Genomic DNA, 13,127 nt, shown 5'->3' with positions numbered 1-13,127 from the left:
CCCTGCCCCCTCATTCCTTCCAGATTTGGGGCCAGGTGTTGGGCAAATGAGGATGAGACTGCCACCCCTGACCCTGGGGGAGTTGGGAGGCTGATTACTCCAATCTCAGCCTCTAATTACCCGTGCGAATGGCTGCGATGGAATTCCAGCCTCCTCCATGACACCAAACCGGAAGTCCCTCTCAGTCTTACCTTTTCATATTTTTTCTCTCTCACCAGCACAGGCACAACACGAACATCACTCAGGGTACTTGGGAGGTTGGAGGAGCTAGTAGCTAGCACAGCAGAGGACTGATAGAGGTCTTCATCCTTAAGACTGCTGGTGATTTGGGTCTGCATCAGTTTCAAGTGAAAACAGGGTTAGAATAGTCTGAGACGAGTAAATGACTGGCTAGTGATACACAAATGAAGTTTTGTTTCCTCATTTCCAGGACATACCCTCCCCCATCTCTCTTGCCAATTCTTCCCACATTATCTCTATTACTTGTAACATAACAATCTGATGCAGACCATTTTTTAGGCTATAAATATTGAACTGGAAACTTAGCCAAAGCAGTGAGGTGTGCTGGAATTTCACCCCTCCTTGATTCTCACTCTGATTCCTATGTGATTTAAAATTAAAACAAGACAGTTTGGCTCTGTAGCAATATAACAGGAGTTGATAAACACTGGGGTGAGAAAAGGATTCGCCTGGTCAATATTTTACAACAGGTAATCCTCTCAGCTCAGCAACTGGTTTTCTTCCTGCCAGATACAGGATTCTCCATCATGTAAATTAAAGTGGAACAATATGTGCTTCCCAGTAAGCCACAGACCAGTAGAAACTGGCCATAACCTAAAGTTAACTTTAAGATGAATTTTTTAACTCTTTTAGAAGGTTGCAGAAGAACCCTCATTTACCCTCCTCTCTATTCCTCCTACCGTACTTGATATTTTGAAAAAGGCTAACCAACTCTGACTTTAGAATCCTTTCAAAAGCCGTTTACTTCCAGGGAAAGAAGGAGAGTGTAATTTAATACCAGTTCAATGTCTTCCCTTTCCTCTGAACGATTAGCATTTGTGGTCTCAGGTAGGAATAGTATTTCTACAGCAGGAGGTGAGCCAACTGTCAGGAGTTTCATTCTCTCTTGTGCTGCAGTGTGTGACTACTAGATCACATGCTCTGTGTGTTGACATTCCATTCTTTGGAAGCGTGCGAACAGAAGGAACTGTACGCCGCTTCCGTCTTCTTTGTTCTGTTGTTGTCCTCTCAGAGAAGAAACATGCCATAATGGCTCTTTTCTTTATTTTGATCCTGTAAATAAATCACTAAACCCAGATGCTACATATCCTCAGTCTCAGCTTCTTCTAAGCTCTGCTGCTTGCTTGAACGTCCGAAGGAGTGAATGCTGTGCTATGTGTTTTGGACCAGTGCCGGAAAAAGGCCGTCTCCCACCCAGAAGCACCAACACCAACATGGCTGAAATGGTCTTTGGGTCGGATGGCTTCCAGCTTCAGGAGAGAAATAAATATTAAGGACTGTGGGTTTGCAGGGATAAGATCCTAATTGCAATCAATATGACCAAATATAATGCCTGAAAAGTTCCATTTGAGTTGCCTCTTTGGGATTTTCTACCATACCTTGCAGAACTGGATACAAATGGATTGGCTGGGAAAACCCAGCCAGATGAGCAGGGTATAAATATTATTATTATTATTATTATTATTATTATTCAGAATATACTAAGTAGGCCCTGCCATGTTCTCAGGGATCAAAGACACGAAGAAGCTCCCGCAGTCTTACCTTTTCATATTTTTTCTCTCTCACCAGCACAGGCACAACATGAACATCACTCAGGGTACTTGGGAGGTCTTCATCCTTAAGACTGCTGGTGATTTGGTTCTGTATCAGTTTCAAGTGAAAACAGGGTTAGAATAGTCTGAGATGAGTAAATGACTGGCTAGTGAAACACAAATGATCAGTATTGTTTCCTCATTTCTAGGACACACATTCCCCCATCCCTCTTTGCCAATTCCTCCCACATTATCTCAGTTACTTGTAACAGAACAAGCTGATGCAGAACATTTTAAGGCTATAAATATTGGACTGGAAACTTGGCCAAAGCAGTGAGGCATGCTGGAATTTCACCCCTCCTTGATTCTCACTCTGAATCCTATGTGATTTAAAATTAAAACAAGACAGTTTGGCTCTGTAGCAATACAACAGAAGTTGATTTACCCTCCTCCCTATTCCTCCTACCGTACTTGATATTTTGAAAAAGGCTAACCAACTCTCACTTTAGAATCTTTACAAAAGCAGTTTACTTCCAGGGAAAGAAGGAGAGTGTAATTTAATACCAGTTCAATGTCTTCCTTTCCTTCTGAATGATTATCATTTGTGGTCTCAGAAAGGAATGGTATTTCTACAGCGGGAGGTGAGCCAACATGGCTGTAATCGTCTTTGGGTGGGATGGCTTCCAGCTTCAGGAGAGAAAGAAATATTAGGATGTTAGGAAAGAAACTGTGGGTTTGGAGGGATCAGATCCTAATTGCAATCAGTATGACAAAATATAATGCCTGAGTGTTTCATGCAAGGGCAATTCAAGTACTTCATAAACATGCTTCCATTGCCACCAACAGAAAACTGAACAAAAAGCATGAAAAGCAACTGTAGCCACTGCAAAGTGCAAACATTCCTTTTGCCATTCCTCCCACAGCTTCAGCTCACAAAAGTCACTGCAACCTTAAACAAAACTCATGTCCCTTTTGTTTTAAAAACTGGATTCCGCCCCCCCCATTTGTTTTGCTATGTGATTTGAGTTAAAAAAATATTTTTTTAAAGATCTTACACCTGAGAGGTGGGAAAGCCCCACTGCACAAGCAAAAGCCATTCCACTCATGCAATGAATTCACTGGATCCCACCCGAAGTGATTTTACTTGATGGCTTCAGTTAATGCAAACCCTAAATCACGTGACAAGATTAGATAGGCTTGTGGTCTGTTAACAGCCTGTGGATTATTATTTATTAAAGTTACCTGTCACTTTTTTAGCAAGGTAACTCAAAGCAACTTACAATCAATCACATACACTAAAACTGGCATATAACAAAACAAAGAAAAATGTAAATGACAATTCTGTTTTAAAAGGCAGGATGAAAATATCCTACTCACTTAAGGAGCCCACAAATAATGAAAAGTCAAACACTTGGTTTGCTATTATGCAGAAATATGAGCAAATCACAGTTAATACAAACTCCAGTTTGCTGATCACCTCCAACTCATTGTTTGAGATCATGGTTTGTCAGGACCAAAACAAACATAGTCTGTGGCAGGGTCAGAATTTAAAACAAACCATTTGTTTTCATGCTATGTCTGAACCCAGAATATTCTCCAGACCATTAGCAGAGTTTGTGCATAACTTCCCAACAATTGTCATCTTAGTCACAAGCTTGCCGCCACACTTTAAAGGGCTAGAGATATCCATTTTTTAAAGCAACAACAACAAATTGCTCAAGATTTGAACAAGACCTTGTGGAGCACAAACAGCCTCATTGCTTATCCCTTTTTAGGACTACTCCAAAACATGCCAAGGCTTACACATTTGCAGAGTCTTTTGTAAAATACCAGCTCCAAATAAACTAAGAACTTAGCACCAAAGAATGCCCTAGGCCTAGGCAAATATTCACAGAACTTTCAGCAGAAGATGGGCAGCAGTTTTCTAGCAATCAACTCAATGGTGACAGCTAACTAATTGAAAATAAAGCCCTCATCTCCAAAACAATAGGCAGGATACCAATTTCATCCTAGCTTACTTCACCCAAATGGTTGACTTGCAAAGGGGGGAAAAAGTGGTTCATACGAATACAGGCAGTTCCTTTTTTGTAGTATGAATGCCTTCTGTGGTCACAAGTGGCGACTGGTCTTCTATAGATGCTTCAGCAGATGGAAAAGGTAAGGCCTGGCTGGGAGGCTGTTCAGCTGCCTGCCTATCTTTCAACTCCACCTGCAAAGTTGTATAGGTAAGGAGAAATTCTGTTGTTCCAGTGGGGAGTGGAACTCAGCCCAAGCTTCAGAGAGAAGACTTCAACAGGACAAGAGTATCCCTATATCCCAAGCAATCTTTACAATCTTATTACAGTGGTACCTCTGGATGCGAACGGGATCCATTCCGGAGCCCCATTTGCATCCTGAAGCGAACACAACCCGCGTCTGCGCAGGTTGCGATTTGCCGCTTCTGCACATGTGTGTGACGTCATTTTGAGCATCTGCGCATGCGTGAGCGGCAAAACCCGGAAGTAACGGGTCACCGCAGAGCGCAACCCAAAAATGTTCAACCCGAAGCTACTTCAGTCCGAGGTATGACTCTACTAAGAGTGAGAGTCCCCTCTTCTCTTTGAACCACAACTAGATACACCCAAACAGTACCACAGCCACAAAGAAAAAGAAGCAGGAAGATTGTAAGAATAGAAGAAATAAATAAAAAGGGCTTTCGATTTTCTGTCTGTCAGTTTATATATAAAAAGATTATTCAAAATATTTACTCCAGGATGATATCCAACTGTTCCTCCTTCTGTTAGATTATAATTGCCCAGTCTTCAGACCCAGACATCTCAAGTTCATTCATTTTGACACCCCAGCCTCCCTAGTCATTAAAAGGCACATCTCATATAATATGGCTGTAGAAATCACTACTAAGGGATTATACAACAGCAATACAGAATGAAAAAACAAAGCACTTACACCTCACCTTTCTCATCTTAGCTACCCATCTCCTTTGTAAAGTAAATCTTGTATTCTGTTCGCAAATCTAGGCTGAAGATGTGACCTCTAAGAGAGTTTATTTGACGTAAGGGCATGGGAAGAGAAAGATGAAGCAGCAGTGGGCATGAAGAGAGGAAAGAAATCCTGTAGAGCATTCAGGAAAAGTAAAAACAAAAACAGGAGGAACCGCTAGAGAATACATTTGAGTATACCACTGCAGCAAGGCTATAGGAGGGAAGAGTTTAATTGGTATGCCCATGGGCTTTAACACAACTGGAGATTATACACAAACATTACATGAAGGAGAGTGTGGCAGAAGGAGTCCAAATTACCAGCAGTTCTTATTTGACAATGGCAGCACCAGAAGACATAGTGGAGGAAGGTATAAAAGGCCACAAGGGGGGTGGGGTGGGAGACATACAGGGCCCCGGGTTGCCTCAGCCTCAATTTCAATCTTTTCATTGGCTCCCCACAGTAGTGATCCTACCAGCACAAGCCTCCTTAACCAGGAGAGCTGGGCATAGGGAGGTCTCTGCCTAATCCAACACTACCCCAGTGCAAATAGCAAAAAATAAGCTTCCATGAAAATTCAGAGGATGACTCTGTGAGGCCTATGAGGGTCTCAGAGTATGAATGGATATGAGTGAGTAAAGCATGTGACTCTGAAGATAAAGAGATTGTTTGATTCTGAACATAGAAATAGATTCTGAAGAAGAAAAAGGGACTGCTGAACCAGCTAATGTAACGTAATGAACAGGATGGGCAAGCAGGATGTACCAGACGTTTGGATGTGTCAGAGGGCATGCTGAGACAAGTAACTGTTCTCAAAGGACATGCTGAAACAAATGCCTGTTCATGAAGATAATAGGGGGAATCAGCATGACAGAGGCTATCACCTAGACCAACCCCCTGCAATACAAGAAGGTGTAGTTGTCCCATACAGGGATCGAACCTGAAACTATATAAAGGCTGGAAAGTCCCCGGCACAAGGTGTTGCTATCCTGCTGCTGAGGTGGCAGCCCAAAGACTCTTAAAAGAAACTGATAAATTATTTTAGTGGGTCTACCCATTTGGTAAGTATGAATGAGAGGAGAGAATGAGTTCTTATTAGTTATTACCTGTTACATCAAGACATCCTGTCGCAATCACAACCCACTGTGGCAAATCTTAACTAATTAACATTAATTATTAAGTAGTTGTCTTCATTCATTAACCTTTGATTAAATATAACCAGTCTCAATGGTTGATTCCATTGTTCCAAACTGACTTATGATTAAGTGACATTACTGATTCAGTGCATGTTGTAATTCAAGTTTTTATAGTGATTATGAACACTCTTCTACTGACGGTGGGTTAGCTACAACTCACATACTTATGCTATGCTACAAAAATGGATTGAAATGACACAATAAAATCTGAGCTTTCTCCTTCATGTGTATGTACATAACCACACACAGAGAGAGAATGAAAAAGGTAGCTAACGGAACAATACCAGGTCATTTTTCACACTTCCTGAGCAAGGGTTGGGCTCTCCAGTCTCAAGAGGTGCACATGGTTCAACTGCAGAGGAGGAACAAGTTATGCCTGGAAGAGTCCCAGCCCAGAGAAAAACAAGTCACAAATCCCCACTCCTCAGGCCTGCTCAGGACTACTCCAACACATGGGACACTTGTACACTGGCAGGCTGCACAAGCAAAATACTAACAGCAGTGAAATTGAAGCCAAAGAGTCCACACCCCTATGCAAATGAAAAAGAGAAGGTTTTTCATACCACCACAGGTTCTTCCTTTACTGTGGCTGGAAGACCTTCTGCTGTCATGGATGGAGCATGCACAGGTGACAAAGGAGCAGTCTTGCTGGGAGGGTCTTCAGAGGTCGGACTGTCTTCCAACTTGACCTGCAGAGATTCGTTAGAGGATGATGATCACAGAATTATAGAGTTGGAAGGGACCCCCAGAGTCATCGAGTCCCACCCCCTGCAATGCAGGAATGATGAGGATGATAAGGACTGCTTTCTCAGTGGAGAGTTGAACTTAACCTAACCAGTGTTGAGAGACGATACTTGAACAAAAATGGCCTTGTATCCCAATAAAATATTACTGCTAAGGTGTGGGTTTTTTATTATTATTTAGAATACTTACATCCAGCTTTATACCTGATGTAAAGTTCTCCCAGTCACAACAGCTGATACCAATTTTAATGGGGTTTTATTGTGATAATATTTCTGAACTAATCTTGGGAGCCTCAGGTTGCTACATTTTAGTTCAAGATACGTCCCTGGCCTTCCCTTATCTTGAGCTCAGGTTGGGCATAACCAGCCTTGCGGAGCAGACTGTGGGAACATCATTATGCAGGCTCAGCAACTCAGCAGACCAGACAGCTATGTACGTGCTATGCTCGCTTCAGGGTTATGGTGCCCAGCTATCAATTGGTGAAAACATATAGGGCTGGGGGGTGGGGTGGGGAAGGAGGGCTACTTTCATCCATTTAGAAGTTTCTGGAAGCAGTGGTCAGCAGCTGAAGTTACACTGAGATGAAACACTCACAGATGACTGACCAACAAATGTTGTCTGCAAACTGCTGCATCATGACTGCCGCTAGACTGTGTCTGCCTACGTCGTTGCTAAAGAGAAAGGACTGAAACCTAAGTATGCCGTTACAACTATTGCTATTACGATTGTAAATAGTGCTACCATGATGCATTTATGACCAGTCAAGCAATAAATCACTTGAGTAAGTTGTACAAAGCCTGTGTTTCTTCTCAAAGTGTAGCTTCAATTGCTGACCACTGCTTCCAGAAACTCTGCTAAATGGACAAAAGCTTCTAACGAGGTGCCTACACACAAGTATTCTCATGCAGCGAAAGTGTGATGTACTGTGACCTTTAATAGAGACGAGGTCACTAGGGATGCCATCTTCCACCCATATCGCATATCCCAGCTACATCTGCTCTTAGTAATGTGTAGGGAGCTGTTTACCTCAGTTTCTTCTTTTTCCTCTGATGGCTCTTCCTGTTTGCTCTGTGGGCATGTTGAGGAAACAGAGGGCAAATGAAAACTGAAATCCTTTGCAGACATGATGGTTTTGCTGGACTTCTGATCCACCTAAAGAAATGCCAAGCAGGAAGGGGGAAATGTGCAAATAAGAGACACTTATATCACTGCTGCCAGTGCTGTGTTTGCTTTAGGATCCAACACGGCTCTGGAAAGACTCACTGAAAACCTGTTTTCGATCCCAAGGAATCTCGGGAATTATAGAACTATGAGAAGGATTGCAAGGTTATTTCATTTTTAAAGGGTCTGCCACTGGAGAGCCACTGCCAGTCAGAATAAGAAACAATGTTCACACAGATCAGAGCCTGGAGAACTGGAGCCAGCTGGTGGGTCAGATGCTGTGTTTCCCCCACCCTTAGTGGGTCATTTTGAAAGGTGGGCAGGCTGGCTCATCCATCAATCGCCTGATAACACTACAACATCAAGTGATCCATTTTCCCTTTGTAGCACCGGGGGAGGGGGGGATTTTGGTGCAGTTAAGTGAGGATTGAAGTTACAACCAATAAGCAGTGACTTCAAGCAACACTTTCTGCTTGGGTCTGTTGTGCTAGAGAACCCCCACTGCAGAGGTAGGGAGGGGTGAAACAGAAAGACAGGAGGTAGATCTAGGTGGAATAATGGGAGGAAGGGAAGGAGGAAGAAAAGGAACTCCCATTGATTGTGGGGAGGGGGGATGAGAGAGAAATGAGCTCCCACAGAGTGCTGCAACACTACTTAGAGGTTTGCTTTCAATCAAGCAGTATGCAGATTTTGTTAAATAAGCCACATTTTTACAAACATCAGAACACATTTCCAGGATTTGTATCTACATTTCCATTCAGTTAATACATAAACCTTTATTCTTTCAGCAACCAGGTACTCTTCAAAAGGTACTCAGCAACCAGGTACTCAGCAACCATGTTACTCTTCAAAATGTTACAAGTTCTTACTGCTCTGAGAAACCACAGGGAAAACGTCCCTTCACAGATCGAGAACTCACCACCTTCCTCAGGAACTACCTGTTGCAAGGTGGCCCAGACTTCTCCTACAATTACCTTGGATGTGTCAGTTTCTTTCATCAAACTTGTTGACTTCTCCTGCCCTTGTTTAGACTCTGGTGTTGCTGATGGTCCTCCAGTTTTTTCAGAATTATTTCCCTTTTTATTTGGCTGTAGCACAGGAATAGAAAGATGAGTCTAGTGCTGTGAACTCTAGCTTGTTTTGACAGAGCTTCAGCACCTTTACCAACAAAATGTAGCAGGTGAAGCTTCCCCCTGCCCCTGCCTTTGGTGTTGTCATGAAGTGATGGGAAAAGCTTCTCTAGCTATTCCCCCCATGTTAGACAGCTGTTCAAGGCACAAGAGCCCTGTTGGAAAATAATGTTGACAAACCCTGAACAGTGGGATGTCAAAAAGAGGCAAAATGGCAAATTTTGCTTGTGTATCTCAGAGGCAGTCTGAATTAGCTACTTCTTCAACCATACAGACCAGGCACATAAGTCTTGAGAAATCTTCTTCCTAAACTTTGCCCCACATCACACCATCCCTTGATCTCTGCCACACATGTAAGAGGCACACTCCCTATAGGAACTAGCCACAGCATAGGTTCATCGCTTACCGTCATATTGATTAAGCACGAGGAACGGGATGAGTTTCTAGAACGACCTTTTCCTGCAGATAGAGAAACAAACTCAGCATGCAATGCCTCTGCCACAATCTGAGAGTTTGGATGTGTGGGACAACTTTGCTTTGTTAAGTCTTTTCAGGGCAAATGGATGAGTACTGGAGTTTCAGTTACAGATAGATGACATGCTATTCCAAAGATGAGGCAAAAGAGAGAGACTCTCTCAGTGGATAGAGCAAATGCTTTGCACTCACGAGGGTGCCACTTTCAAATCCTAGCATCTTCAGGTAGAGATAGAAAAAGTTTCTATTGGAAGCTTTGGAGAGCCATTGCCAGCTATAGTGTGACTGGGTAGAATGCAGTTTCCTACGACATATTCCTGAAAACTCCTGCTGTTATTTATTGTACAGTGGTACCTCAGGTTACATACGCTTCAGGTTACAGACTCCGCTAACCCAGAAATAGTACCTCGGTTAAGAACTTTGCTTAAGGATGAGAACAGAAATCGTGCTCCGGCGGCACGGCAGCAGCAGGAGGCCCCATTAGCTAAAGTGGTGCTTCAGGTTAAGAACAGTTTCAGGTTAAGAACGGACCTCTGGAACGAATTAAGTACTTAACCCGAGGTACCACTGTATTTATCTACAGAGCAGGAAATCTATGACAAGCTTTTAATTTGAGCCAGTCTTCACTCGGGGCTCACAAACCTTAGCTTTACTCTACAATTCTAAGGACAGCTCCAGGCTTTCTAGGTTTGTGTCCAAACATCATTTTTTGCCACACTGCTTTCCCCATGAAAACCTACGCTTTACCGCTGAATTGAAGCAAATGGCAATTTGCTCAATTCAGTGGTAAAGATCAGGTTCTCCTGAGGAAAGTGTGAGGCAAGGGGGGGGGGGGAGCCCTCAGACAAGGACTGGGAAAGTGCAGACCTGTGCCTAGAAAGCAGAGGGCAAAAGTCAAGTGCGGACAAGCTCTAGATCTCCACTATAGGATATGTGAAGCAATATTAACGAAGACTACTTTTGAGTACATGCTAAATGCCTGTGTCTTTTCTCTAAGCGCAAAGCTGTCCCTGCCACACATCTGGAACAGGCACTCCTAGCAGAATTGAGCCCCAGAACCTCTCCTTTTTTATTTAGCTGCTTTGGGCTTCAACTGCAGATCCTAGATATTGGAAGCTCAATGAGCCAAACAGGTCAGCCTAGCCGGGCCATTCTCTCAACCAGGGAGGCTGGTTCTAGTGAAAAGCAAGCTTTTGATATTGGGAGAAGTGAACTAATACAACTGAAACACAGAAATACAACCCCAAAGCAGATAACGTGGACATTTCACCACATTATTATTTTGTTCATGTTTGTACCACTTAATAAAAATCTAAAAATAATTTAAAACTGGCATTCAGTAACATTTCCTAAAAGATAAAAAAAGATAAAAACAAAACTATCTATCACAAATAAAACTGTGCTCCTTCAACCACAAACATAGCATGGATGACTGAGATTTTACGGGGGCACTGTCCACCACATAACTGTGAAATGGGTAGAGGATCAGAGAAGGAGATGGTCCAATATTCAATCCCACATATATATTTTCAGCCTTGCCTCTGTTTTTGGTTGTTGCTCCCAAATATTTAGCACTACTTTTAGCTCCTCTGTGATGGCCTCGACTGGAATGTGCCCCCCTGAAATATCCTTGAGAGCGATTCCAACCACGGCCTCGGTAAGCAACGTTGTAGTTGTGAGGTTTGCCACGATGTACCCTGAAGAAACACAAACACAGTATTCTGCATAAGTTGCCTCTACTGCCATCAGTCATGAGCTGTAAACCAGAGTTGGTCAAGTCACCTTAGTAGATTCAGCTCAGCATAGCCCAGGGTTGGGGATCTGTAGCCACCCATATGTGGTACAACCTCAGCTCCCATCACTCCTAGCCAGCATGACCAATGGATGTTTTGTAGTTTTTACTTGCTAGATGGACCAACAGCCTACTGAGCTGCTTTTTTAGAAATGTTAATTTTAACATCTTATTAGTTTTTACGTTGCTTCATAACTTAATTTTAATTCATAAGCTACTGTGAAAATACATTTTGTTTAAAGTGTGGGATGAACATATTCATGTTCTGCTTCTTAGAAAGTTTAAAGTTTAGCATCTTTTTATTAGTTTTTAGTCTGTTTATTAACTTAATTTTGTCATTAATTTATATTATACTTTGAAAAAGTGGGGACAAATATGTGTATATGCATATATAATATGAATAAAAATAAAATGCAGAAGTCACTTACCACGCAGGTGGTGTATCTGGGCAGTAGCTGTTGTCCTGCTGCCAATCCCAAGAGTCCCTCCAATAGTTTTCATTTTGCAAATTCTGGACAGGGGAAAACATTTCACTCTGTTACTAACCCACAACTAGACTAACTGGTCAAAACAGGAAAAGGGAAAGAACAGTTTTGCAAATGCAAGAACTGCAACTTACTAACAGTGGATAGCTCACCTCCAAATCTCAGGTACCAGAAGCAATGCAGCAACCCCAGTTTCCCTCCTTTGTAACTTTTAGAACTTACTTGATGATTCTTGTTTAGATTATTAATTGGTCAATGCTGCCAGCTCTGCTTCTTTCCTTCCTCCTTTGTCCCCATGCCATGTCAGATGTTATTCTGACCCATTTCTACCCAAAGGATATTGGAAGTTATAGTCCAACACTGCCTGGAAGGCCACAGGCCCCCTTTCCCCATCATAAAGAATGGTGTTCAAGATAGAGTATTGTGAGTGCTGACTCCTAAGATTCTGCTAGCTGATGCTTACTGGAAGCACTGGAACAGGGAGTTAGAATATGCTGTACAGTCTAAACAATAGAATTTGCTTTAGAATCCATATTTTTATTTAGATTTAAAACTCAGACTGATTCAGCAAAAAATGATACTTTGGGTACACTGAACTCCACAACGTCTTTATAGGAAGGCACTGTTAATTAAAACTTTAAAACTACAATTTGACTGGTATTATATACATTTATTTGTTGGGTTGAAATAAACGACAGACGAATGACAAGTGTCATATGGGAGGCATCTGCCGAGCATGTGTCGGGGAGTCCCTTTTATTGAATATTACAGCATTGCCACATATGTGCTTGTTGCTGATTGGTTAACACAAATACAGTGGTGCCCCGCAAGACGAATGCCTCGCAAGACGAAAAACTCGCTAGACAAAAGGGTTTTGCGTTTTTTGAGCTGCTTCGCAAGACGAATTTCCCTATGGGCTTGCTTCGCAAGACGAAAAACGAAAACGTCTTGCAAGTTTGTTTCCTTTTTCTTAACACCGTTAATACAGTTGCGACTTGACTTCGAGGAGCAACTCATAGAACGCGGTGTGGTAGCCTTTTTTGAGGTTTTTGAAGACTTTGGTGATTTTTGAAGCTTTTCCAAAACTTCTTTTGCAGCCATTTGGTAAGTTAAACTTTTAAAACTTTTTTGGGGGTTTTTGGATTTTGGGTTGGGCTGTTTGGAATTCAAGGACTTGGTGTTGGGGAGGGGTTTGCAAGAATCTGGAAGCTTGTGTGGTTTTTTCCTGCATTTTTATGATTTTCTGTGACCATTGGGCCACTCTGCTGTTTTTTTAAAAAAAAATTATGGATTTGAATTTCTGTGTGGTGGGTGGCTGGGGGAACAGTTGAGGAGGGGGTTCTTCAGCAAGAAGCAAAGAGTGGAAGAGGAACCTTCTTCGAGTTGTCCCCCAG

General features: G+C 42.4%; 1 protein-coding gene across 3 annotated transcripts in view; it reads right to left on the bottom strand.

The window, feature by feature from the left end:
* Positions 1 to 13,127, bottom strand: part of LOC308479384 (uncharacterized protein) — a 32,231-nt gene that overhangs the window by 13,184 nt on the left and 5,920 nt on the right. For all 3 annotated transcript variants that reach the window (XM_081010053.1, XM_081010054.1, XM_081010055.1), the window contains exons 3-12: positions 11,677 to 11,759; positions 10,996 to 11,153; positions 9,389 to 9,441; positions 8,827 to 8,940; positions 7,718 to 7,843; positions 6,511 to 6,636; positions 3,838 to 3,981; positions 2,337 to 2,459; positions 1,783 to 1,881; positions 192 to 332 (exon numbers count right to left, since the gene is read on the bottom strand). In XM_081010053.1, coding sequence (XP_080866179.1) covers positions 192 to 332; positions 1,783 to 1,881; positions 2,337 to 2,459; positions 3,838 to 3,981; positions 6,511 to 6,636; positions 7,718 to 7,843; positions 8,827 to 8,940; positions 9,389 to 9,441; positions 10,996 to 11,153; positions 11,677 to 11,759 — 1,167 coding nt within the window. The remainder of the gene's footprint in view (positions 1 to 191; positions 333 to 1,782; positions 1,882 to 2,336; positions 2,460 to 3,837; positions 3,982 to 6,510; positions 6,637 to 7,717; positions 7,844 to 8,826; positions 8,941 to 9,388; positions 9,442 to 10,995; positions 11,154 to 11,676; positions 11,760 to 13,127) is intronic.

This window comes from Podarcis pityusensis (genome assembly GCF_964106645.2).
Source record: "Podarcis pityusensis genome assembly, chromosome: 6".
Classification (NCBI taxonomy): domain Eukaryota; kingdom Metazoa; phylum Chordata; class Lepidosauria; order Squamata; family Lacertidae; genus Podarcis; species Podarcis pityusensis.
Note: the sequence above shows the minus strand (reverse complement) of the source record. Positions and strands in the feature narration are given on the sequence as shown.